The following is a 25,746-nucleotide window of genomic DNA, read 5'->3' on the forward strand; positions in this document are numbered from 1 at the left end:
TGAACGGCTTCATTAAAACAAGGCAGAACCAGAGCTGGAGTTCCCAGAGAGCCAGATTGTTTCTGGCTCACCAACAGTGAGGCTCAGGATGCTGCATCTGTTTCCTTGGACAGCTGGAGGTGCTGTGTGTAGTGAGATGGAGAGGATGGCAAGGTCTCCACTGAAAATTTGTTTAAAGAATAAGCTTTTGTACAGAGACATCCACATCCAGCCACATTCTGCAGGCCTAAAAAACAACATGGTTATCAAAAGATGGAACTGAAGGGAAAGCCATGTAACTCATCTCTCAGGAACCTAGAATCAGTGTTTTTCTCACATTTGGATGAGAAATGCCTCTGCCTGCCTATAAGAGGACAGTCCATGCTCTTCTGCAGAGACAGTATCTAGTTCAGACCTCTACCCACTGCAGTGAGATGGGGGTGATGGCTCCCAGGACATGGCATGCTGGCAGAGGAAGATGGGCTCCAAGGCAAGTGACATTTCTGGCCTTGTTCCCCTTATTCTGGAAGCCTTGCAGCCACAGATACCTTACTGAATTTCTGGAGATCGGAGGTGTCTTGATTCCCCTGGAAATACTGAGGCTGAACCACCTGAAAGAAGAGGACAAAAGAGGGTTTATAAAGCTGCTGTTGCTCACTGGAGACACTGGCAGGGAGTATAAGGAGCTCCTTTGTGAAAGCTGTGGTACGCAGCATGTCCATTTGTGCTTTGTCCTGATTCAGACAAGGATGTTCTTCCTGACCTCTGGCCCCTGGGGCTGCTTGCTGCACTGAGCCATTCCCTTCCCTCTGCCTGCTGATGGCAGATCCAGCAGTGCTGCTCTGGCTGGAAGGAGTTCAGAGTCTCAGCTATTGTTGAGCGGTTGGATTTCATCCCTTTCATTTTTTAACAAGCTCAGTTTCTTCACAGTCAATTTGGTGCAATTTTGCTGCCTTGCTGGTTGCAATTCCTCCTGTTAAAACCACAGAACAGTTTCCATCCTTACCTGCAGCTTTCACCTACTGCAAACTTTCCCAGAGTTCCTCTCTGGGGTAGGAGAGTTTTGTAGCTTGCATCTTTTAAAAGGATTACAAATTTTTTTTTCCTGTTTTTCCTCCTGGATAGTGGAAGCCAAAACCTGTTCGTTCTGTAGTTCAGAGGACATTCTTAGAGGGCATGGGGTGATACATGCTGTCACAGCTTCCTCCAAGAGAGACAAAGCAGGCTCAGTAGTGGGATCTGTAGCAAGTCTGTTGGTATGCCAGTGCCAGACTCTGTTTCTGTAAATGGCTGCAGAAGAGCCTTCCTTGGCCACTTACTCCACCTGAGAATTTAGCTAACTATATTTTAGCTGTGGCTTCTGACAAGGATGGAGAAAGTTTGTCCCAGCTGTTTGAGCCACACTTCAAGTGGGATGCAGTACTGGGTTTTCTCAGAGTGACAGTGAAACAGCTGAGACGGCTGATCCAGGCTGATCCAGGCACACAAGTTGGCATCTCTTTCTCTGCACAAGGGTGCAAGCCCAGACCAAGTTCTTAAACGCCTCCAACTCAGCAGACGGTCAAAAAGATGCACAGGTTCTGCTGGACTCTTTGGGCCACAGCAATTGGCCCCACAGCTCCCGAGTACCAGAGCCAAGATTCCCAAGGCTGGAAGCTGTGCTGTTGTGTACCTCCCCCCAAGCCCAGCACGGGGCTCTGCAGACACTCAGGGTCATGCAGGTGAGCAGTGGGCCATGCTGGGACAACGGGCAGTGTTACCAGCTCTGTCCATCCCTGCTCAGGCAGGAGCTGTGCCTGTCTCCTTGGCATTCTGGCTGCACTGGGTAGCCCTACTGCCTGGAAGAGAACAGTCTGGAGAACTGTGTGAAGACCGTCCCTGTCACGCTTCTCTTTTCCCCCAGGATATGACGGGAGAAGTGCCCTGTCTGTTCATGGAGCCCATGCTGGGCGTGCTCTGCTCAGCACACCCGGAGGTCCAGGACAAAGGTAAGATCTGTCTACCCACGCTGGGCGGTGTGGGGTGGCTGGGCAAGTGTTCCGGGGGAGAAGGGCAGGCACAGGCGATCTCCGCCGAGCGTCCCTGGGGCCCCGATCCCGCCTGGCTGCGACTGATATGGGGCTGGGCGGGGCTGAGCGCCTTATTAGTATTCAGGATAATTTGCATACCCAGGGTGCACCGCGCGGAGGTGCCGCAGAAACGGTAAATTTCGGGCCGCCGCTCCCCGGTACCGGTGGTTCGGTGCCAGGCTGAGCTCTGACCGCTGCGGGGAGCACGGGACGAGGCAGCAGAGGGCCGAACCTGGGGGCAAACGGCGTCGCTGTATGTTCGGAGGGACAGCCGTGAATGGGTACCTGCCGAGGGCCAGCTTACAGCATACTCTGGTTTCTCTTCAGATCGTATAAATCTTTCGCCTTTTACTAAAGATTTCCGTGGAGAGGAACAGGCACGAGTGTCGAGAAATTTTTTGAGGCTCCATTTCGGTGGAGCTACCCCTACTCTGGTAAAAAACAGAACAAACTGCAACAACTGAAGGGGTTGCTGCCCTTTACAATGTGGGAGTAAGTCGGGTTACGTGCGCGGTGTTCTGGGGCCGAAAGCCCGACCCACTCTGGTGCGGCTCTCGGCAGCACCGGCCCTGCGCTCGCGCCTCCCTCCGCGCCGCCCGTACCCCGCCCGGCCCGCCGCCTCAGCTCGCTCGTCGGGTCAGAACGTGCGCGGGGCGGGGCTCGGGCAGCCCCTCCTCCCGGCCCGGGCCGTGCAGCTGCGTGTCCGCGGTTCGGACTGCGGGAGGAGCCAGAGCCAGGGATCTGCCCGGCAGTCCCGCGCGCTCCAGCCCTATCAGGAGCATAGGGGTGGTGTTGGCGCCCGCTCGGAGCTCAGCACCTTGCGTGGGGCCCCTACCTCCAGCCCCCCTCGCTGTCTAGCTCCCATCCGTGGCAGCGGCGTATGGTGGCCTTTTCCGGAACCGACTTTTTGCCTCTGCTCGGCGTCTCCTTGCCGTGGCGACGATGCGACCAGACCCGGGCGCCGCGGGGTCCTTATCCGCTCCCGGCTCGCTTTGTCCCCAGCTTCCTCGCTTCGTTCCCCCCGTCCCGGCAGGAGGGCAGGAAGCCTCCTCCGCTTGGTGTGATCAGCATCCCCTGGCTGCAGTGCGGGCAGCGCCGGGCCGGCCCCGCCGAAAGCCGCCGCTCGGAACCGGCGTGGCCGGGCAAGGGCCAGCCGGGCTGTGGTACCGCGGGGGGCTGCTGCCGAGCCGGGTGAGGCCGCGGAAGGAGTGGGAAGTAGCGAAAGGAACTGAGTGAAGGTCGCCCTGTCTTCTGTGGCGACAGCGGGGAGTGGGCATACGTGCGGGGTGCAGCATGGCTATCCTCCGGTTTCTCTTCAGATCGTATAAATCTTTCGCCTTTTACTAAAGATTTCCATGGAGAGGAACGCGTACGAGTCTTACGAAAGTTTTTGCGGCTCCATCACGGTGGAGCCAACCATTTACGGTTAAAGAAAGAGCGAATGCTGAGCGTTCATTGGGGCGGGTTGTTGGTAATTAATTGCGGCAATGGGGAATATAAGCGATCCCTAGTGGATCCCTGTGGGCATAACGGACCTGCTGCGGCACGGATGTCACAAAACACCAACCTACCCCGCCCATCCGCGCCGCCGGCTCCTCCTACTCATTCGGGCGGCCCCGTTTCGGGGCTGATTTGCATGCCCAGGGTGCTCCGCGGCCCCGCCGGTGTCCGGCCGTGCGGCCGCTGCCCCTCCCGGGCTGTGGGGGCTGCCCGGGGGTGCGGCCCGCGGGGCCGGGCCGGGCGGGGGTGCGGGTCCGGTCCGGGACCCGCGGCCGTGCTGGTGTCACCCTCACCTCGGGGGGGTGGAGCGGACGGTGGCTATGTCGGCGAAGAGCGTAAGGTTATACTCTGGTTTCTCTTCAGATCGTATAAATCTTTCGCCTTTTACTAAAGATTTCCGTGGAGAGGAACAGGCACGAGTGTCGAGAAATTTTTTGAGGCTCCATTTCGGTGGAGCTACATTTATTTCGGTTAATAATAGAGTTAAAAATGCCCCAGTTGTATTGACCAGGGTTGCTGCAGGAGGCAGTCCCCTGAGGCGAGGAGAGCCGCAGCAAGAGCTGCCCGGGTCCAGGCCGGGCTTTCCTGCGGCACTAATGCTACCCAGAGAGGTGCGGGGGGCTGCTGGTGAGGATGGTGAACAGTTCCAGCGCTGGGTGTTTCCTGTCCCTGCTCAGCAGTGCAGGCCACTGTAGCCCAGACTGCCTAAGCTATGGCATGTGCATAGATCATTATATGCAGCCACAGTGTTTCCTGAAAAATTACATCCATCCTCCTTTCATGCTAGCAGCATAACTCCACCTCTAACATATTAGAAGTGTTTCAAAGCATCATTCTCTCCTTCCTAATGATCCACATACACACAGCCACCTTTTGAGAGAGTATGCTTAACAGGCAGCTGCCACAAAAGCCATTGGGTGATCAGAATCTACAGGACCATAAAAAGAACCTTAGAGAAGTGGCATCCTTTCAGTAGGAAAGGACTAGGACCTCTCAGGAAAGATGCATCCATTCACCTCTGGCACTCCTCTCTCTGAGTATCCCAGCTCTGCCATCTCCAGCCCAGAGGTGGTTGGCGATGGGTGTTTGGGAATGAGGCAGAGTCACTGCCTGCAGGTAGAAGTGGTCAGACCCTCCCTGCTCCTGCCACTGGAGCTGCCTTGATAATTTATTTATAGGAAGATGTGAAATCTGCACTGGCCTTGTGTATTGTCACCCTTGATGGCTAGGCCTGGAAGCAACACCTGTCCTGCACAGGGCTGAAGGGTGCTGCATTGCTCATGGCCACTGTATGCTCCACACAGCTGGGAGCCACAGCCAGCACTGAAACACCCTTTTATAACATCAGCTGCCCAGTGGAAAACCTAGTGCCTATGATTGACTGCATAATGCTCAATGAAATTCAGCTATTTGCACTAAAATTGGTTTATTCAGTATGAATTTCCTGCAGTGTCCACAAGATAGTGCTCTTAGAACACACTTTCTGCAAAAGCAGATGACAGAAAATATTTGGTGGGTAGGAAGGCAGACCTGAGGAGTTTTCCAGTGACATCTTCTCAGAAGTAAGGGGGGTGATGTTTGAGTCCCGGCATTCTTATGGTGACACAAGAAACTTGCCAGACTTTAATATACGCCAGGAAGCTCCCACTGATCATTAAACAGTTGGTTCTCAGCAAGCCCCAGTTTTAAATGATTGTCAAACCATGCACAGCTGACCATTTCTTTTTTATTTTGGGACTGGTGTCTGTTGGTGCTACTAGGGCAGGACAGGAACAGAGCATTTTCCATTAGAATTGCACCAAGAGGCACAGACTCAGGCCATTGGGTGGCTCTTCCCCCATCCAGGGTAGGGGCTGACAGCCTGCAGATCAGGTCTCTAATTCCAAAGGCAGATATAGGGAAAATAACCAATATTAGGGCCACAAAGGGAAGGAAGTGGGCAATACTTTGTTCCTTGCACAGGGAAAGGCTGGGTAATCCAACAGTACTATCACCTGAAGTGGAACAGGAGTGTCTTGCTTTTGTCCAGGCTTAGTAGGGCATAACAGCCCTGCTACTCTGGCTGTGCCATCTCAATATGATGCAGGCAGAGCCCAGGTCCAAGTCACCTTTCACCGTTCAGAAACCCTCAGTGCTCAGCCCCACTCTGCTCCAGAACCTAAACTGGTGAGCACAAAGTGCCCAAGATGTAGAGGAGCATCACAGCTGGATTGAAGCATCCCTTCCGTAAGTGCTCGTGACTCAAAGATCCCTAACTCTTTTGCTGTCTTTTCCAGGCCAGCACTGAAACACCGCACATAATTTATGGAATCCAGGCAGAATAACTGACCTCCAATGTAGTTGGCACCTCCGGACACACAGCAAGGATGCAGACCACAGATGGCAGGTGCAGAGCTGGGGGTGGCCTTGTCACTTAAATTACACCCTTGACTTTCAGAGGGAGAAGGTAGCTCTAAGAAAAGAGGGAGTAATGGTAGATGGTCCCTTTGTGATCTGATGTTTGCATAGCTGCATCCTGTGTTGCTGAACCTAGAGCTCACACAATTATGTTATGCTTTTGAAGACAAGTGCTGAACTGAGCTGAATAAGTAAAAAGGAGCAGGCACTAGCACATGCCTTACAAGTGTTCCTCCCCTAACCTGTTCTTTCCCAAAGGGTCTGCACGGCAAAGGCCATGGCAGCAGATAGCTACACATAAGCCAGCTTCCCCCTGATAGGGGATCCCAGCAGCATCTCAAAATTAAGAGGCAAAATGATTTTGAGTGATTTTTATGTAAACATTACAAGTATAAAGACTTTGAAAAGAAACTTCAGCCAAGAAATCAGCCACCCGACCAACAACCAGTCTTTAGGAGCTGTTAAACTTTACCATAATCAGCAAGAAATATTTTTTATAGGACAGATAAAATAGTGAGATCCAAGAACATTTATTTATTCAACTTGTTAAAATACTGGTTTTTACAATCACATAGTCAATTTTCCTTCCTTCTAGAAAAGCAAAACTTGTAACAGTTTTGCAATGCTTCAAGCACATCTGGAAAAGGTACTATACATGTAGTAGTTAGTTCTCTTAGGGGAGACCACTGTCACCAGCAAAGGGCTAGCTATCTCAGGCAGAGACTGCAGACTCTCAGGCCCCCTACCCAAGCCTTGCAGTGGGTGCAGTTTAGCACTTTGCTCAGTACCCTGATACAGGCCATGAAGAAAAAGGCTGCTGGGTTCACTGCCCTTGGGCATGTGACCTGCAGACACCCTACCACATTTAAAACAGGAGTGATACAAACCACTGACAAACATGCAAGACAAGACAACTGCATGAAAGATTGCTTGTGAACCAGGTTTTGCTATAATGATTAAGGCCTCTGCCAGCTAATCTGCTTGCTGGCTTGCTCCTCCAGTTGCATGGCAGTCCCCAGGGCATCCAGTGTTTCTGTAAAAAAAGGTAAGAGCAACAGGGTGACTGATCAGGAAGCTGAACTCTCCAGAACAGCTGTCAGTCTCAGCAGACCTCAGCTATGCAGGACTGGGTGCTCAAACCCCCACAGGTATGCTGGTGTTACTTTCAGATCTTTGGAAAAGTATTAGTAACAGTGCTAGTCAGATACAGGCTCTAACATACCTCTGACACTAAAGAAATTTCTTGAGCTGTCCTCTACGAAGTACTTAGCTCTGCTCACAAAGGTCTCAAGATCATAATCTGGTTTCTCTGCGATTTCCAAGAGGCAGTCAAGTTCAGTAGCCATTTTCTGTATTTACAAGGATAACAGTGATGAGAAATGGACTTTCTAGAAATTCAATTAGTTTCTTCAAATCTGGCAGTCTAATCAACATAGCTGAACATCTACAGACCAGGAGCCATCAGTGCTCATTAGCAGCAAGTAGAGGTTGCTATTTGGAAGGGAAAGGGAATTGGCAAAAAGCACTGAAATGCCCCAGTTTAACAAGCTAGGCCAGAAAATACAGGAAAAAGTTGGCAGTGAGGAAAAAGTAACACCAGTAGTACAGCATCTTGCATAGGTGCCTCCCCAGCAGCTATTGGCCCAGACAAAGCAAGCTGCTATCAACTTGTAGAAGGTGGCCTGGGCTGGGTCTGCTGCTTCCCCATACCTGTCTCAGTTCTTTGAGCTGTTCTACAACCTTCTCCTCCCATTCACTAATCTGAGTCATAACCTCTCGATAGTTGAACATGTGTGGAGAGAGTTCTTCCTCCTCATCCTTGGAGAACTGCAAGAAACAGCCCAGGTAAGAACAGCAAGTTGTTCCCAGCTTTGAGTTCTGGTTAGCCCACTGCATACACATACATTGAGTTGAAGACTTGAGCCTTCAGTACTGGTCTCAGCCTCCTCAGTCTCCATCTGACACTGAGTTTCACCACCTCCATCATGAGGGCTGAGCTCTTTCACTCTGCAACAAGAAGATTTGTCACTCAAATTGATCATCCATCAGTTTCTTGGCTACAGCATCACAAAGCAGCTGCTGCAATCAATCAATCAGCACTCAGAAAGAAACAATCAGTTGCATTTTAAAAGTTACACAGTTACCATCCCCAGAACAGGCTTATGTGGGCAGAAACCACTGCATACTGTGGGAAGGAAAGCCAGGAGATGTTTGTGTTCACAAAACTTTCCTGTCAGGGTATCCAGGAGCCACTCTGGCTGTTACACTCACATCAGTTGAGCTGGAACCCAAATCCTTTCACAGCAGGTGGTACATACACCTTATACTTAGTCTTACACCTTAGGTCTGTACTATGCTATAGCAAACATACTATGAAGGTTATGGTCTTAGATTCTTAAGTATGTTAAGTATTTGTAAGTAAGGCCTGTGAGTGTTGTGTTTATAGTAAATTCAATAGAATCTTATGCTAAATAATTTAAATTAGGCTATGGATTAAGTGCAGTTAAAATCTTTAGGCCTAAACCATTGGTCAAGTCCAGGGCTATGTTTGATGAGGGGGTCACATGAACCTTGTAACTCAAGTGGAGGGTCTCCCTTAGTCCTTTTCATCTTTACCCTTTTTTTCTAACCCCAGGCTTCCAGGTAGATAATTTTAAGTTGATCTTAATTTTAGGTTGATTGATTTTAGTCAGCTTTCTCCTCTGTGTGCTTTAACCACCTAGTCAGTAGTAGAGTGAACCTTGCCAACAAACTGTCTTTCATTTCATTTTGAACCTACTTTTGCTGCTACCTTTGCCAGTGATTCTTTGAGTGAACTAAAACATTCATTCATGACACACATTCTTAGCACACCCTTACAGATGAGTCACAAATTACTACAAAAAGTAAAAGGCATGGAGATAACCATTCAGGACAGGGTAAACTCCCTACAAGAACCAGGGCTGAAGTCTAGCATGAGACTAGACATGAGAGGAGATTCCTTTGAGGAAAAGAGACATTACTCATAGTTTTACATCATCTCTGTCATGTGTCACACAGAACACCCAGGTTGGTTTCATATGACAGCTCTAAGGTACTTTGCTCTTAACAACCATCCTCCAGGTTGCCAATACAAACAATACAAGGGAACTTGAGGCTCCAAAGGTCAGAATAGAAGCAGCTAAAACACCTTTTACAACAAGATTAGAATCCCCAGGTCAGAAAGGCCATTACCTGTCAGCATATCTCAGTGTGTTTAAGGTGTACTCGCACGAACTCATGCCTGGAGAAATCATAGCTATCTGCAAACACAAAAGAAACCTTAGTGACTCCTATCTGACTTTTGCTCATTAATGCCCCTACAGATCTCACCACACAGCTGGGATATTTGAGGACAAAGGGCTGGAGTTGAGACAGCAAAGTCCATTTTTCTTTATGGATTCTGTGGGACATGCCAGCACCCCTGTATCCAGCTTTCCACTCTCTTTGTGTGCACCTGCTGTGCTTCACCATCCACAGAAAGCAAAGCCCTTTGAGACCACACCAAGCTCTCTTGCAGATACTCTGTATTAGAAAGAATTCCACAGCCCTGCTTCTACAAGAGCTGGGCGTAACTCACAAATTTGTTATCTCACTCACCATGGGCAAGTTTCCATGAGGAAAATATTTAGTTTTCTGGGTTTTTTTGTTTGTTTAACAAGATCTAAAGCTTTCTGACTTAAAAACCCCCTTGCTGTAAAGGAACATGCAGCTATTTGGTTGAATTATAGAACCTAAGCATTGTGTTTGACATGTGCACACTCACCATGCAGGTCCTTGAGTTTGCTCCTATGAAAGAGTCTCTTAGCACCTGTGTCAGCTTGCTTTCCCGAAAAGGGGTATGAGACTTGTTCTGCCCTAAAGCTCGGATGCACTCCTACAAAAAGACAGGTCTTGTGAATGCAGTATTGGCATCTCTTCAAACAGCTCTGCAAGCTATCAACCAGCAATGGCTGGTAAACCCAACAGGCTGAAAAATAGTCACATGTATTGCTCCAACTTCTTCATAGTCTTTCAAATATACTCCAGGTATCTGACTGTCACAGGACAGTAGGTATAGCCATCATATGTCACAAACACCCCCCCTTAAAAAGGTCAACTTGAATGAAGCTTGAAATAGCTGTAGCAGTGTCTGGCCTGACAAGACTGCACTACTTTCCTGGAAACATTCTAAATGGAAGTATCCTCTATTTTATGTTGTTCACATCCTAAACTAGTACTTTTTTGTTTTTTCCTTGTACTGCAATGAAACAGAACAGATAACCCCAGAGTTAGAATCCACATGTGGATTATCACTCTGGTCCAGGAGCTGTAGCTCACCTTCAAAGCCAGCAAGCTCTTATTGATTTCAGCACCTTCCATCCGTGTCTGCCGATCAGCATTAGATGTGTCTGCACCCCTTTCATTTCCTGCCAGATCCACCAAGGAAAATTTGCCAATCATTTGTCCTCTTCGGCGCAGTATGATTTGGAAGCAGGCGTGTGACCGTGAAGAGTTGGCATTTGCAAAAGTCTGCCCAGATGTCCTACAGCAGAAATGCAAACAAGCCTTAGAAATGTGTAACAAAACAACAAGTCCTGATAGCACTAGATAAGATGTGTAGCCATTCAATTTACCTCCTAGGGTTCATCCCACACATTAATACTCTGTGTGAATTACAGCATTGCTTCTTATATAAGAGCACAGAACTACTTGTGAAAAATACAAACCTGCACCCTGGTTATAGAAATGTAAGGCTATTTAAGCTGCCTGGCTCAACTCAGCCAGCCTACATTGGAATGCCTTTCTGAGTGCTAAAGCCTCACATGCACTTGAGCTGGAAGTCACACCTCCAGCACACCACATGTCATTTTCCTAATGCATCTGCCATTATACAGTAAGCTCAGCCAAGCTCCCCACTAAACAGCATTAGCTGTGCTAGCACATTACAATCATGGCAAATCCCTTTCTCCAGCCAAGCTGGCTTGGCACTTCACCTCTGCTGTGCAGCTGCACCTGCCCCATCACTGCAAGGCACAGTGACATCTCTTAATTTAAATCTCCCTGTGACCTTCTTTATCATTTTATTCCCTGAGAACACTGGCAGGTTCACTGTTCCACCCTCATCCCTGCTACTGGGGAAAAAGGAGGGAGTAGCCTGAAATATAAAAACAGTTCATTACTAAATTGCTAGCCAAAAAAGGCTGCACAGAATGCTGAATAAGCTTTTAGGATGTGCATATTTGCCCACACAGTGTAGTACAGAAGCCAAGAAATTCTCATCTGCCTACAAACATTTCCACAGCAGTGGCAACTTACTGAAGCAGATAACACTTGGTAATAGAGATTTTAGCTCCCAATTAAAGATACCAGTGTGATGGCAAAGCTGCCCTTACCACAGCCTTTCCAGCCAGGATGATATGCCAAGCCTACAGCTGTCCCTTGGCACCTGCTTTCAAGGACTCTTTAGACAAGATTCCTGAACAACATGCAGTATTTTTGTTGTTACTGGAATAGCTAATCTGGCCTGCAGTTAAGCCAAACCATTTTTGCAATTACAGTTCATACCAGCTGCTGTTCCTTGATCTTACAAGCCCACAGGGAGCTACTTGTATTCCTGTAGAATTCCTGTAGACTAGCTGATATTAGAAAGCATCAAGGCAGCCATCTCCTGGTGTGAATGGTTTCTCTTACTGGAGTTCCATGAGGATATGTGAACGAGGAGCTCTGACACTTCCCATGGAAGGCAGGCTGAACCCCCCCTTCTCCTCCTTTGTTGTGTAATCACTTCCTGCTATTCATGCAGAGGTGCTGCTCAGTGCCTTTACTGGGAATAACAAGCTTCTGTTTAAATCTCAAGGCCCCAACTACAGGCATATATGTGCTTTTCTAAACATGGAAATGCAACAGGACATGACTCCTCTTTTATAGGTTTTAAAACAACAAACCTGCAGGCACTGCCCATCGAGATCATTTTGATGACATCCTCAGCACAGCCAACTCGTTTTTCTTGGAGACCAACAACCTGGACCTGTTGCTTGCCATCCTCCAGGACTCGAAGTTTGGCCTTCTTATTCAAGAGGTCAAACACCTATATTTAGGCAAAAAGATTGAGGCAAATCTGAACAAGGACTCCTTGTAAGTATTTTTCCCTGTCTTTGTATATAGCCATATAGAAATAGCATCTTTAACATAGACTTCAAATCCAATTCAAAACACACCAATATAAACAGAATACAGAGAACTATAGAAAGCATTCAGTTTGACTCAGCTACTTATGAAATATTCAACCAAAGAAATCAGGCCAAGATTTAAAAATAAAAAAGGTCTTACTTTTCCATTGTATATTTCAAAGAAAGTCACATAAACTTCCAGATTCTGATTCCTGTACCTGGGCTGGTTTAGGAGGAGGAAGACATCTTGTGCTAGTGAGGAAAGACAGAAGTTTAGTTAACTGGTTTAAAACACATTCTAGTTGCTACTTTATCTACCTTCAAACACTGCACAGCTATAACACAGTGTCTAGCACTGAGTGACAGTCATCCAAACAAATGCTAACAATTAGTGCTGTGCTACCATCTGGAGAACAGATTGAGCAGCATCCTTACACCCAGGGACTGAAAACAGGGAAATACAGCAGTATCAACTGCTAATGCCACCCACAGACAACAATCCTTACTGCTCTGAGGGAGCACTGGGATCCTCTATTGTTTTGGACAGGCCTGAAAAAGTCACGTGCTTGTGTTTCAAGTACATCTTGCAGAAAGTCTAGAAAACATGCATCCCTGAACATCTGCATTGCTGAAGTTTGGAGACAATATACCAGCTTAGTTCACCCTGTGGCTGGATCCAGTGCAGCTTTTCACAATTAGGCTCCAGATTTTGAAGCTGAGCTGAAAAGCAAAGACTCCTTCAGGGCCAGTCATAACTATTTTTCAGAGATTAGCCAACAGTTGTTCCTGGATCAGCTGCCTTGCTGCTGACTAAGTTCACACTGTGTTTTTCTAAAGGCAAGGTAAAGGTCAGGTTTTGTGGTACTTTCCAGACATTATATCAAAGAGGGGCTTCTAAGCATCTGTTTTCTGAAATAATTTTGGACATGCTAGGTTTTTTTGCATTTAAGGCTTATGGAAAGAAACACAGTACATACATCCTTTTGCCTAACAAGTTTTATATCACAAATGGGTAGAGTTGCGTTGTACTCAGATATGTCTGAGGTAAAAGCAAAGCAGAAGAATCAAAGTTAAATGATTCTGCCCAGCAAATGCCTGATTAGAAAATGTATCAGAAACAAGTATCTTTTGGTGAGTTCAGTGTGGATGTAGACACTTACAGGCTAGAGGAAAAATATTTTGTGAAACAAATGAAAAAATAATCATACCTCCTGCAAACAGCAGCTCTTATTGAAAACACAAATACTTTATGTATCTTCTACTGGACATGTTTAAAATAACCATAAAAAACAGATCTTCTCTAGTTAAGAAAAAGAAGAATTAATCTGATTTTTGTTTGTATAGAAGACTCAACTTACAGGCAAAAGCATATATGCCCTTTGAGGCATTCTGGCCTCTCACAGAGAAGTCTCCGCCCATAGTCTGTGAAGAGAAGAGGCCACAGGTCAGGCACAGCACCAACAAGTCAGCCTACCTGATCTTAGTCCCAAAAACAGACTAGGAAGTTACCATAGATAAGCCCCAATGCCAGCAAGATTACTGGAATGCAGTGCCAAATTAGTTTGCAGCTTCCCTATCAGTTCAAAAAGAAGATCTGGCCTACACAAAGCAGTGCGCCTGTAAGGCTCTGGGTGCAGTCAAAGCAGTTGTTCCTCCAAGGAAACTGCTTTGACAGTGCAACCAGACAGCCTCTAGTCAGAAGAGAAAGCTTCATTTGTTAGGATCTAGGTCAAATAACATTTTTGCAACTACTTGCAAAAGTAACATGAAAATACAAATTTAGAGCAGACAATACCTTTAACTCCTTTGACTCCTTTTGTGATTAAAGCTTTAATCACAAAAAAAAAAATTCAATTAGTGCTATCCTAGTGACTTGCTCTACCACTGTTATGTAAAAAACAGCTCAATCCCATGACTTCTCAATCTACCAGAGTTTAATGTGAACACTCCAGTCTCAAGGTACAGCTGATGTCCCTGCACTAGTTTTGTCCTAGGACTGGGAAGGGAAAGTAACTTCACCTATGGTTTTAGTGCATCACAGCTGCATTCCTGTAATGAGGCTCAGGTAAGCAGGTTTCTCTGCCCTTTCCAGTGCAATGAAGGCAGCCTGTGTTCAAACTTGTATAAAGCTCCAACTTTTTGTCTGGATTGCTGGAAAATATCTACAGCTCACTACATAACACTAAAGATAGGAGGTCCTAGCCTAAAACCTGCCTCTAACACTGAGCAACAGCAATGACTGATTACTCCAAGCAGTGCATTAGCCCAGTCCAGTGCAGATCACTATGGTTTGAGGTAAATGCTTCTTGCAGAGCAGGACAGCACATTTGACTCCCCTATCATGCTGTGATGATTCTTCCCTGTAGTTCCCAGAAGAAGAAAGTTAAAGACAACACAGCTGTTGAAAGTTTAGAGCAAGCTTTCTCTTTTGAGACAAAAGAATTTTCACAACTCTTAAAGCTGCAACTGTTGGACTGGAAGGAGTGGTTAGAAAGCAAATCAACTCACCCACTTCACAAACAATACCAGATCACTTAAATATTTATGTGCATCATGAGGCTTATTTTTATATAATTGCTGAATTCTTTGGAATGCCTGCAAGCTCAAAGCACAGGAGAGACTAGCTTATGTCTCTATACAGACAGGAGTTAAACAGCAACAGGCATTTCAGGCAAGGAATAGCCATGACTAAACTGACATATCAATACATACTACATCTTTGAAAAGCCAGATTTTCTTTTTTCTAAAAAGAAAAATATATATATATTTCTTATTTTTTCTAAATAGATTTTTTCTAAATCTTTTGAAAAGCCAGTACAATTTTCCACAAAACCTCAAAGGAAACCCACTAGAACATAAAGCTACCAAAAAAGAGTTGACATCTTATGAAGTATCAGCTTTAAGACAATAAAACCAAGATCCAAAATTCTTACACAATTCTACTTATGCGCAAGCATCTGAAATACTTTATCAAAGCTAGAAAACTTGAGACCTTGGAGAAAAACTTACATGTGTCTTGCCACTGCCTGTCTGGCCATATGCAAAGCAGGTTGCCTTCCCGCCCTCAAAGATGGTCTCTACAAGAGGTCTAGCAGTGAATCTGAATATTCGAAAGATAAAAAATAGTTACAGCAGATATTTCATACACTGCATCATCATCAGTTTTAACAAGAAAAGGAACTAAAAAAAAAAAGCAAATCCTTAGGCAATCAGCAAGGCTATGCCAAAAATAAGCCTCAGACTTTTCAGTCCTTCAGCTTCCTCCAAAAAGGATTCTAATACTTATTTCAAGTTAGTTTCTTAAGCTTAGATGCCGTCTGGCCACAGCTCCTTGCTTTTATCTGAAAGTCATTTCCAGTAAGCAGCAAGCATTACCTGTATACCATTTCATTCGAAGAAGTTTCATCAAATGAAAAGTCAAATCTAAATGTTTGGGTTTCAAGGTATTTTGTTAGGTCCACTTTCTGCTTTGGCTCATGCACCATCAGGACACACTTGCTCGGAACAGTAACCACATCACATTCCTTTTTTTGAAGTTCTGTTGACAGAAAAGACCCTCAGTTTTAACAAAAACCGTTTGAACAAAGTCAGACTTAAGACAGAGCTTAAGGTCAGTACACTTACCTTGCTTATTGAGAGGGCGCTTTCTCACACAGACACAAATCCTGTGCTCTTCTATCTAAAAGAAAAGAAAGAAAATAAGTAATTATTTCCCAGTTACACTCACTCTTTATTACAGAGCTCCCTCCCATCCATTTTTCTTTATGCTGATCAGTTGCTTCTGAGCTGACCCACTGATGCAGGAATGTCAGTCTTAAAGTGCATTCAGTGCAAAAGCAACACTACAAATAATTTACCTTTATGCAGCATTCACCAGCATGTGAGGTAAAATGCTTTCCAGCAAAAATCATTATAACAATACTGCAGCTATGGTCAAATAATTATTCAGCAAATTTATATCTTCATTTACCCCAGAGATTTTTGGTAACCTGGAGTTCTTACTGATGCAGCAAGTTGAGCTATTTGAGCAGCACAGCTACACATCAGATTAATTGGGAAGTGCATATGCCATTGGGTGAGACAGAAGGCAAAGGTAACAAACTCTTCTCCTTTCACACAGCAATAGGTACACAGAGTTTTTTAATGGATGAGGGTACTGACCAAGCCAGGGTGCTCCAGTTTTCAACCTCTACTCTTGCTCCTCCACTTTTTGACATATTAGAAAATCGATAAGCATGTTCTGTAATAGGTCAACAGACCATTTAAAATTGTACCTATTCCTACAACAATGGCTGTGCAACCCATGGTCACACATCATTGCATGATAATTGTTGAACCACAGACTCTTCACTAGTGACAAAGTAAAAGAAGACAGCTTAGCCCTAAATAGGGAAGGCAAGCGATCTTACCCCCAACTTCCTCAAGCTCACAATATGCTCAGAGGATTTCCAAGGTGCAGTGATGCACCAACTGCTTGATGCCAACATTTCCAGTACAAAATAGAGAAGCCTACAGGCTGCAGCTAGTAGCCTCAGTATTTACTTACTGGATCATCTATAGATATTGGCTGGCAGTTTAAAGTTGCTCTGAATGCCTTGATCATACGTGCAAACTCCCAGTTCGGACAGGTGCTGTCAAACTCCTGCATGGAAAACCATGGATGTGAATGCAATTGATCTGTTACAGCAGAAAAAGGCCACAGAGACTATTAAACAAGCAGCTGTATGCAATTCAAAGTATTTTACAAGATTCACAACTTGAAACCAGAATCAATCCATCCTAAAGTAGAGCTTTCTAAGAACAAAGCCTGTCAAAAATATGTTTTGGTTTCAACTACAGGGTAGTACAGGGTCCTATAGAATTTTCCCTTACAGGTGTATTGTAGAGTACTCCACCTGTGCTCGTTTTATCCTGATTTCACTAATTTGAGCTCTCTTTTCTTCTCTCTTGGTTCTCATTTTCTCCATCTCTTTCACAATGTTAGATCTTCTTCGAACTAGATAAAATGAAAACAGTTCCCTGGGTTAAAATTTCATACTAGGTTTTAAGCATAAGACAAATATTTCAACTTTTCTAGGTTGCTGACAGACTAGCTCATACAGGAAACAATCATCTTTGAAGGATGGCCATTAATTTTGCAGCACTTCCTTCCCAAACCAGATCTAACTCTCACAGAAACTACCTCAGAAGTCACACTACCACCCTAAAGCAAAGGCAGCATTTCTGAGGCAATACCACTATAACAGAATTACACATCTGTAATAAAAAGTGATCGAGATATTCTGTCTTGCTGCCAAAGTCACCTTTTCAAAGCGTTAGTCTCTGAGTACACAAAGCAGCAATCACAGTGATTCACTGCTGACTGATGAGTCAGTCTTTACCCACTGCTCCCTGGTACCTGGGCTCACTGAACAGTTCGTTCTAGCAGCAGGCAGTTGATTCTCTGTATTTCCATTTACACTTGTCAGTGAGGCTTCTGGAACACAACCCAGCCCACTAGGCCTGGCTCGGCCGGCTGCAGAAAGAAGCAAAGAAGCTAGACCAAAACAAATAATTAGATTGCAAAGATCAAGAATAATTTTGTAATTTGTAAAGCCTCATAGAGCACAGGCATTTCTCAACTCCTGCAGCAGGAGAGTGAACTATCTAAAACCTGTGGTAAGTGTGCAAGTAAACTTTTAAATCCTTTGCCAATCACCAACTTCTGTGCAATGCTGCAAAGGAATGCCAAACCAACTAGACAAGAAGTTAGTATCAAGCCTCTTATTTCAGTGTTTTTGTAGAACTTAACATGCAAGGCATGCCCTCAGCTATTCTTAGGGTAGCCCAGTAAAATAACTACAATTTTGTAATTCAAGGAGGCTCAAGTTCTTGCTTTACTCAGCCAGTACAGGTAAAACTACTACCAGTATGGTTCTAGGGTGTGCTGTCAGCAGTGTTTAGGCACTTCTCTTCCCACTCTAGCACCATGAATATCATTTTATGCCACTAAGCAGACAGCACATCCATCCAATTTGCCCAACCACAGCTCTCTGGCTAAGAAAGTACATTATTATGCACAAACTCCTTTGGAAAACTCTCTTCCCACTCTAGCACCATGAATATCATTTTATGCCATTAAGCAGACAGCACATCCACCCAATTTGCCCAACCACAGCTCTCTCATTATGCACAAACTCCTTTGGAAAATACTTCAGGCAGGAGCCCTGGATATTGCATAGGGGCAGACCTCTAGGTCTCTCATTTTATCAATGAAAAAGTTCAGGTTGCTCTCCCTCTGGGATTTGCAGTTTGAATAATTAAATGCACTCAAAGTGAAAATTGTTTCACATCAAGAATTCACTGGAATGTTTCTCCACTTACCAGCAACTGCCAAATGTTTTCTGGTTTGCAAAGAAGTGGAGGGATCTACTGCCATCTCATCTTCCTGGAAGCCGCACTGGGGCTCTGTGATAGCAGACATCCTGGAACGGCCACGCACAGCTTTGGAAACAGGAATCGGGGACACTCAGACACTTGCAATTAATCAGTTCTTCACAAAGTACAGAGCAGTGGAGAAGAAGGTGTGGTTAAAAGAATCTTTCCCATTAGCAAAGTGCAGGACAAAGCAATGCACGTGGGTGAAAAGTGGTCAATAAACCCACCACCAATGAAAGGCAAACAGTTCATTCCAGATTTGCAATTCCAGTGAATTTCTTTCAGATCCCACTAAGGATTCACATAAGGATATTGCAGTTCCAGCACCCTAACACTTAATACCTAGGAAGGAGAAGTTTCAAGTCAGAACCACTACATCCTCTGAAGCTTCACGCTTGCAGGGCTGCCTGAATTAACTCTTTGATGATGACATGAGTACAGCAGCCTGGCAAGTGGCCATGGGCAGCACTGTGCCCACCCACCACGAGGGCACCCACACACAGGCTGTGTGTGGTGCACAGTAGGCTGGGAGTTCTGTGGCACTACATTCAGCTAAAAGACCCTGTATAACCACAACAGCAAATCTTTGAAAAAGGTCCCTTTGTAGGCAGTCTCCATTTTCACATGCCAAGGTATTTCTTTCACTGAGATCAAGTCCTTTACAAAGCTTCCTAGGAGAAGGATTGGAATGTTTACCTCAAGAGATTTGTTTTTAAGAAAAGCAAATCTGATATGAAAAAGAGTGTGATATGTAAGCTAGAACTCCCTTCACCTCTCATGACCAGCAATTACTAGAATTGATCCAGAATGAATCACCATTATTTCAAAGGACACCAGATGAGTTGGCGACCAAGGGTTCTTTTCAATTCTGAATCAAATGCTTAGAACCATATGCAAAATTCATTGTTCCTGTTAACTCTTTACCTTGACTCTCCTGCTCATGTGCAGAGACATTAGATGTGACTGCTGCAATTTTAGAAACAAAAAACATCAGTTTCATACTCAGGGCATTTTATTCCATTTTCTCTTGTCCCACATGCCCAGACCTGATCTCGTCTCACACTCAACAGCACTGTTTGTATAAATGTTGGTGCTTCTGGACAGGCAGATTAACTGGAGGATTCACTCCATCTAAATGGGTTTGATTCAAGTGATTCTTGTATGTTAGGATATTCAGCATCCTCAAAAATTCCTGTTGATTCCTGGGACTGAGACAATATCTATTCCTTAATTCTGAAAGCACTGCTTCTGCTTCTCTCCTTTCCTGAATAAGATGGAGAAAGACACCTGCTGATCTTCTTTAATTTGTTTAGTCTAAGAACACGAGTGAAGCCAATGTTAGCTCTCTACATGGTGCAGTGCAGAGTTTGCAGCAGGACAGATACTCTGACACTCCTGGGCTTTAGCTAGTTTTAACAATAAAAATTATTTGATGAGTACTGAAAACACTGCTGCTCTAAGCTCTGAGCAGGGACAAGACTGTGCCTCTAGCACAGGCAACAGATATTTTAGTTATGCAATTAGATTCTATACTTCAGGAAAGCTGTGACCTCTGCAAGGACATGTTTCCATCAACCAGTGACTGGATTAACACACTTTGTGTTTTCCAGCTGGCTATCCAGTTCTATTAACAGACCTATGTACAGACAGTCATGACTTTACCACATCATTTTGCTTGTCAGTTCACAAAATTTACAGAGTTCTCTGAATTTGAGAAAGATCACAATACTCCAGTACAGAACAAATTCTTACACATTAGGATTCTTGGACAACTCCTGCCTCTCTGATGCCAGAGAATTTTGTACTGTTGTCTTCTGGGACCAGCTTCCCTGTCTCACATTGCATGCAACAGAAGAGGCCAAACATGCCCAGATGTTTTGTTTACAGCCCAGTTAAATGGAGAAGCACAAGTTTTGGCTAACTATGCACTTTAAGAGAATCATTAAATCAGCAATCATTCAACCTCAGCATCATACAGTGTATTACAAATAGACTCATAATGCTGCCATTTGCAATTCAAAAAGCCTAAAGAGTCAGCTAATAAAGCTAAGAGAAGGTAGAAAATAGGCATTTCCACCTCAGGAAGAACAATTTCTTAGCAATCCCACACTGACATCTCTATCTACCCTTCTGGCTTTGCTCAACACATTGTACTGACATGCAATCAGGGAGCTGGGCACACCAGCTGGCACTTTGGCTGCCTGCTCTGAAAAGTCTCCAAGCATAAAGCTCTACTTATTGTCTAGGGAGACTGCTTGATGGGGAGACATACATTTGTCACCACTATTTCTTTCTTGTCCTTTCTACTCTCATTCTGACACTTTTAATCTTAATTATTGCCACTTAGTTTCTGCTGTTTTGTGGCACTTGCAAAGCTCCATACAGAACTTTAAAACTCACTACAACAGCAACTGCCTAGTGACATTTAGAGCAGGGAGTAACTACAGCAATACTGCAGAAGAAGAGAACACATCAATAAACCCCAGCTCACAGGAGCAGGACAGCAACCTGTCAGGAGAGTCCCTGCCCTCAGGAGTCCAAAACATTGGTATGAGACATTTGTTAGCACTGCCCAAACGAGCAGCCTTACGATGCACTAAAGTACAATATTATGCCTCCAGGGAAAGACCAGCACAGTTCCACAAGGGTATAGCAGAGGAAAAAAAAACCAACTTTTTCTCACCTTCCCGTGGAGCAGGAATTTTTGAAAGGGTTGTTCTACGCTTCTGTTTCTGAAAAACAAGGAAAGCTGTAAGCAATTGCAGTAAACAGCAAACACCAAGCACTGCTCTTCAGGGCAACATCAATACAATAAGAATTTCTGACCAAAGCCTAACTATGAGACAGAAAAGACGAGTTAGAGATCCCAAACTTTAAGATGAGAGTGTTATATAGAACAAGAGCTATGCATTAGCACCTTAGAAAAAACTAAGCTACTTTCAAGCACTTACCTGTATAGTTACATTGTCTTGCAAGGGAACATTCTCTTTCACATCAGCAGGAGGCAGTTCTAATAATTCAGGATTTATTGCAATTACATCATTAATATCAACCTGCAAGAGCAAAGGCAGGATTTTACATGGTAGAAGAATACTGCTGCTTCCACATAGGGACTGGTTTTTTTCTAATCTGGACTTTCAGTGAAGGCAAACAAACTTGACCTGCCAAATGTTACATTAAAATTGCTTGGAAGAGCAAACAGTAGTTCCTATTCCATTTGAACAATCTGGTACATCCAAATACACCAGACAAAACGTGCTCGTTAAGCCATTTACCCTCATCTGCCAAACACCACACAGCTCTGCAGGTGCCATAGAGCTCTTCTGCAGAGAAGGGCAAAGCCCAGTTGGCATCCCCTGCTCTAATCTCCCACTGCTAATCTTAGTAAATCTCAGCAGCTCTGTAACTTCTGTGCTAGGAGAGCATTAAGTGTTTACAGTGTGATTGTGCTTACCGAAATAAACGTCAAAGAGCTGCTTAGACGCTGGGAAATGAAGGATTCAGCATTTAATCCATAACTTAATTCACCTGCATCTTCGCTTGATACTGCAAACAATTTCAGCTGGGACCAGCTATTCCTGACTGACCCCCATGTGAAATCAATTCTGCCTTCACCTCATCACACGCACAGCGTATACACATAAGAACGTTGTTGGATTTTGAAGTGTCTTCCTAAAGATTTAACACCTTAACACATAAATACAATTTAGCCAATAATTATAACTGAATCTGTATATTTTTTATATTTGAATGCAGCAGGCACATACACAGGGCAAGATTTGGTTCCTAACAACCAGCCAATAGCAACTTTTAAGATTTTCACTGAAATCCAGAGTCGACACATTTCTAGAGACACCAGAAGGACAAGTACATTTTCTGAGCACCAGACTTGTTTAAGTGTCAGGATTTCAGCCATATAACCTTCAAATGCCCCAGATTCCTCTCTCTCCCATCCCATACTGTATTTATTTCATATTGGTGCAGAAATCCAGGAAAGCAAACCCAGCCCTGTTAACATGGCACCTTATTAATAACAGATTTTAAGAAAAGCCTGAAGGCCATAGTGTAAGACGTGGAAAGCCAACAAACAGCTGGAAAACTGGAATCTTAGGACATTCAGCATTAGGATAGTCGACAGTGCGAGAGGCCCAACACCTCCTTGATCCCTCTGAAAGGCAAAGGGTGCAGCTCCGACACTGCAGCTCCGTCACTTTACCTTGGCACATCGAGAGCACTGCTTTCACTGCGTCTCAAACAAGGCGAGCCCGGGGCGAGCTGCAGCAGCAGCGCTGGGCAGGCTGGGCCGCGCCTCACGGGCCTCGGGCCGCCCGGGGCACGAAGGGGCCGCCAGCAGCCCGCACTCACCTCCTTGCCCTTAGTAGCGCCGCTCTCAGACCACTCCACGGTCACGCAGGAGTGCTCCGCGTTCACCACCTTCACCGTTGCCTTATGGATTAAACCTGGAAAAAGCCAGCATTAAGCACAAACCTGGCTGCCCCACGCCGCCCGGACTCCCTCGGGCGGCGGAGGCCGGGACCCTACAGACGCCCCATTCCCCGCTCCTCACCACTGCTCCGCTGGATGTTAATAACGACGCCGGGATAGACGTTGCGGTAGAGGCGGGAGTCCATGGCTCGGGGACAGGCACCGCGTCCCGCCCCAGCAGCGCGACACCCGCACAGCAACCGCCGCCGGTTTAAACCCCGCGCGCCGGCGTGCCGCGCGGCCTGCCGGGAGCCGCCCCGGGACTACATCTCCCGGCAGGCCACGCGGCGGAGCGTAGCTCTTGGGAGATGTAGTCTTGGGGAGCGGGCAGTGCTGCCGCTCCCGGGGAAAGGAGGCTGGGGCGGGCGGAGGCACCGCTCCCGGGAGCGGCCGCGGGATGCTCCAGCCGCGGCCGGGCAGGACAAGCTCGGGGCCAGCGGAATATCGAGGTGCGGCTGTATACACCGCAAAGAGTGGGCGGACATGGTGACTGTCAGGGTGGGACGACGCTACACTTTTACGCAACTCAGACGTGATATATGTTTATAAAATAAAAGGGTTTTTTTTCTGTTTTTTACCAGAGTAGGGGTAGCTCCACCGAAATGGAGCCTCAAAAAATTTCTCGACACTCGTGCCTGTTCCTCTCCACGGAAATCTTTAGTAAAAGGCGAAAGATTTATACGATCTGAAGAGAAACCAGAGTATGCCGTCCGTTCGCTGCCCGACATTGCCGCTGTCTGTCCCACCCCGCACAAGTCAGGGTGACGCTCGGCTCGGCACCGCGCCGCTCCCGGCTCCACAGCCCCGGCCCGGCCCCGGAGGGCACACACCGGACAGCGCTCACCGCCCGGGACAGCGGCCGCAGCGCCGGACACCGGCGGGGCCGAGCTCCGGTGGGGCCGCGGGGCACCCTGGGTATGCAAATCAGGCCGGTAACGGGGCGGGGCGCACTCAGCCTCGGCCGCGCTGCCGGGTCCCCGTCGGGGTTTGACCCCAGCCGGGCTCCGTACAGCCCCTGGCTGACCGCCCCCACCCCGCGGGAAGGGTGGAAAGGAGAAACTCATGGGTTGAGAGAAAGGAGTTTAGTAATTAAAGCAAAATAGTATTACATTTAAAATTGTAAGGAAAATAAAATAGAATCACAGAATGGTCTAGGTTGGATGGGACCTTAAAGATCATCTAGTTCGCATCCCTGTGCCATGAGCAGGCTCACCTCCTTCTAGACCAGCTCGCTCAAAGCCCCGTCCAACCTGGTCCTGAGCACTGCCAGGGGTGGGGCAGCCACAACTTCCCTGGGCAACCTGTTCCAGTGCCTCACTACCCTCACAGTAAAGAATTCCTTTCTAATATTTAATGTAAATCTCTCATCTTTTAATTTTAAAGTGTTCTCTCTTGCCCTATCGCTACATGCCTTTGTAAAAAGTCATTCTCTTTTTTTTTTTGTTTTTTTTTTGTTTGTTTTTGGTTTTTTTTGGTTTTTTTTTACAAGCCCCTTATAAGTATTGGAAGGTCTCAGTAAGATCTCTCCAAAACCTTTTCTCTTCCAGGCTCAACAACCCCAGGTGTGTCAGCCTGTCTTCACAGGAGAGAGGCTCCAGCCCTCTGATCATCTTCATAGCTTCCTCTGGATCTGCTCCAGCATATCTGTGTTTCCTGCACTGGGGACCAGAGAGCTGGATTCAGCAGTAAAGGGCAGAATTGCCTTCTCTGACCCACTGCCCAGGATGCCATTGGCTTTCTGGGCTCTGACTGCTCCCTCTTGGTTCATGTCCAGCTTTTCACCCATAAGAACCCGCACTTCTTTCTCATCAGACCTAGCCTCAGTGAGTTTTCCAGTCTGTGTTCTCCAGTTCTTCTTGTGTCCGGCATCATCCAGACCCAGAGGCAGCACAGGGCACTTGCTGAACTTCATGAGGTTCTTGTGGGCCCCAGTTTGTCCATTCCCCCTAGATGGCACCGTGCCCTTCAGGTGTGTCACCCACAGCACCCAGCTTGTGAACTGCCTGCGGGTGCACCCGCTCCCACTGTCTGTGTCATTGATAAAGATATTAAAAGCCGCAGCCAGTCCCAAGACACAGCCCTGAGGGACAGCGCTTGTCACTTGTCTCCACCTGGATATAGCGTCAGTGCCCGCAGCACCCCGGCCGCACCCATCCGAGTAATTCCTGTAATCCGTCTGTGAAATCTGGACACCGATGGTGGAGGACTCAAGTACCACTTTTGCTATGCCGGTTAACGCCCTCCATATCCCATTACACGTACCTCGCTCCCTTCCCACTGCCCGTGTACAGGAGCAACAGCTCCACAAGAGGTTTTCTTTTAATCTGTTTTTCACCAGAGTAGGGGTAGCTCCACCGAAATGGAGCCTCAAAAAATTTCTCGACACTCGTGCCTGTTCCTCTCCACGGAAATCTTTAGTAAAAGGCGAAAGATTTATACGATCTGAAGAGAAACCAGAGTATGCCCTGGGCCTCCCTCGCGCCCACAGCGTCCCTCGGCTGTCCCTCTCTAGGACACGGCGACCCGCGGCGCCCAGCCTGGCTCTCCCGCCGCCGCGGTCTGCTCCCGTGGCGCCGACATGGATCCAGCCCGCGCTGGACGCAGCAGCCCCGGGAGCAGCGGCGGAAAACGCGACCGGGGCCGCTCCGCCGACGCGCGGTGCACCCTGGGTAAGGGAATAAATCTGAATACTAATAAGGCATATGCTAATGAACCCAGCGCTGCACACC

General features: G+C 46.4%; 1 protein-coding gene and 5 non-coding genes across 6 annotated transcripts; 3 read left to right on the plus strand and 3 right to left on the minus strand.

Annotated features, from left to right (window-relative positions):
• The first annotated feature begins 2,355 nt into the window (after positions 1 to 2,355).
• On the plus strand, positions 2,356 to 2,470 carry LOC121362255. The gene has a single exon (XR_005956475.1). It is a non-coding gene; the product is annotated as a U5 spliceosomal RNA (small nuclear RNA).
• Positions 2,471 to 3,347: 877 nt separating this feature from the next.
• LOC121362265 lies at positions 3,348 to 3,462 on the plus strand. The gene has a single exon (XR_005956485.1). It is a non-coding gene; the product is annotated as a U5 spliceosomal RNA (small nuclear RNA).
• Positions 3,463 to 3,891: 429 nt separating this feature from the next.
• On the plus strand, positions 3,892 to 4,006 carry LOC121362262. Its single transcript, XR_005956482.1, has one exon. It is a non-coding gene; the product is annotated as a U5 spliceosomal RNA (small nuclear RNA).
• Positions 4,007 to 6,459: 2,453 nt separating this feature from the next.
• KIF2C (kinesin family member 2C) lies at positions 6,460 to 23,270 on the minus strand. The gene is made up of 21 exons (XM_041483185.1): positions 23,100 to 23,270; positions 22,898 to 22,992; positions 21,484 to 21,585; positions 21,216 to 21,264; positions 18,479 to 18,598; positions 17,514 to 17,630; positions 17,011 to 17,111; positions 16,662 to 16,757; positions 15,740 to 15,794; positions 15,491 to 15,653; positions 15,125 to 15,215; positions 13,474 to 13,537; positions 12,276 to 12,367; positions 11,891 to 12,033; positions 10,284 to 10,488; positions 9,730 to 9,840; positions 9,159 to 9,226; positions 7,850 to 7,952; positions 7,656 to 7,772; positions 7,168 to 7,294; positions 6,460 to 6,978 (listed from the first exon to the last, which is right to left on the minus strand). The coding sequence occupies exons 1-21, from the start codon at positions 23,161 to 23,163 to the stop codon at positions 6,902 to 6,904; spliced, it is 2,160 nt and encodes a 719-aa protein (XP_041339119.1). The 5' UTR covers positions 23,164 to 23,270; the 3' UTR covers positions 6,460 to 6,901.
• Positions 23,271 to 23,607: 337 nt separating this feature from the next.
• On the minus strand, positions 23,608 to 23,722 carry LOC121362263. The gene has a single exon (XR_005956483.1). It is a non-coding gene; the product is annotated as a U5 spliceosomal RNA (small nuclear RNA).
• A 1,642-nt stretch (positions 23,723 to 25,364) lies between these two features.
• LOC121362264 lies at positions 25,365 to 25,479 on the minus strand. Its single transcript, XR_005956484.1, has one exon. It is a non-coding gene; the product is annotated as a U5 spliceosomal RNA (small nuclear RNA).
• Between the last annotated feature and the right edge of the window lie 267 nt (positions 25,480 to 25,746).

The sequence above is a fragment of the Pyrgilauda ruficollis genome, unplaced genomic scaffold, assembly GCF_017590135.1.
Source record: "Pyrgilauda ruficollis isolate IOZ18807 unplaced genomic scaffold, ASM1759013v1 scaffold6, whole genome shotgun sequence".
NCBI classification, from domain to species: domain Eukaryota; kingdom Metazoa; phylum Chordata; class Aves; order Passeriformes; family Passeridae; genus Pyrgilauda; species Pyrgilauda ruficollis.

What these genes read in the sequence shown, in the direction of transcription:
- KIF2C (XM_041483185.1), bottom strand. Translation starts at nt 23,163, where the DNA reads ATGGACTCCCGCCTCTACCGCAACGTCTATCCCGGCGTCGTTATTAAC. An exon ending in GAACTGTTCAGTGAGCCCAG is followed by an intron (nt 17,112 to 17,513) that starts GTACCAGGGAGC and finishes CATTTTATCTAG; the next exon opens with TTCGAAGAAGATCTAACATT. An exon ending in CAGGCAGTGGCAAGACACAT is followed by an intron (nt 13,538 to 15,124) that starts GTAAGTTTTTCT and finishes TTCTCTTCACAG; the next exon opens with ACTATGGGCGGAGACTTCTC.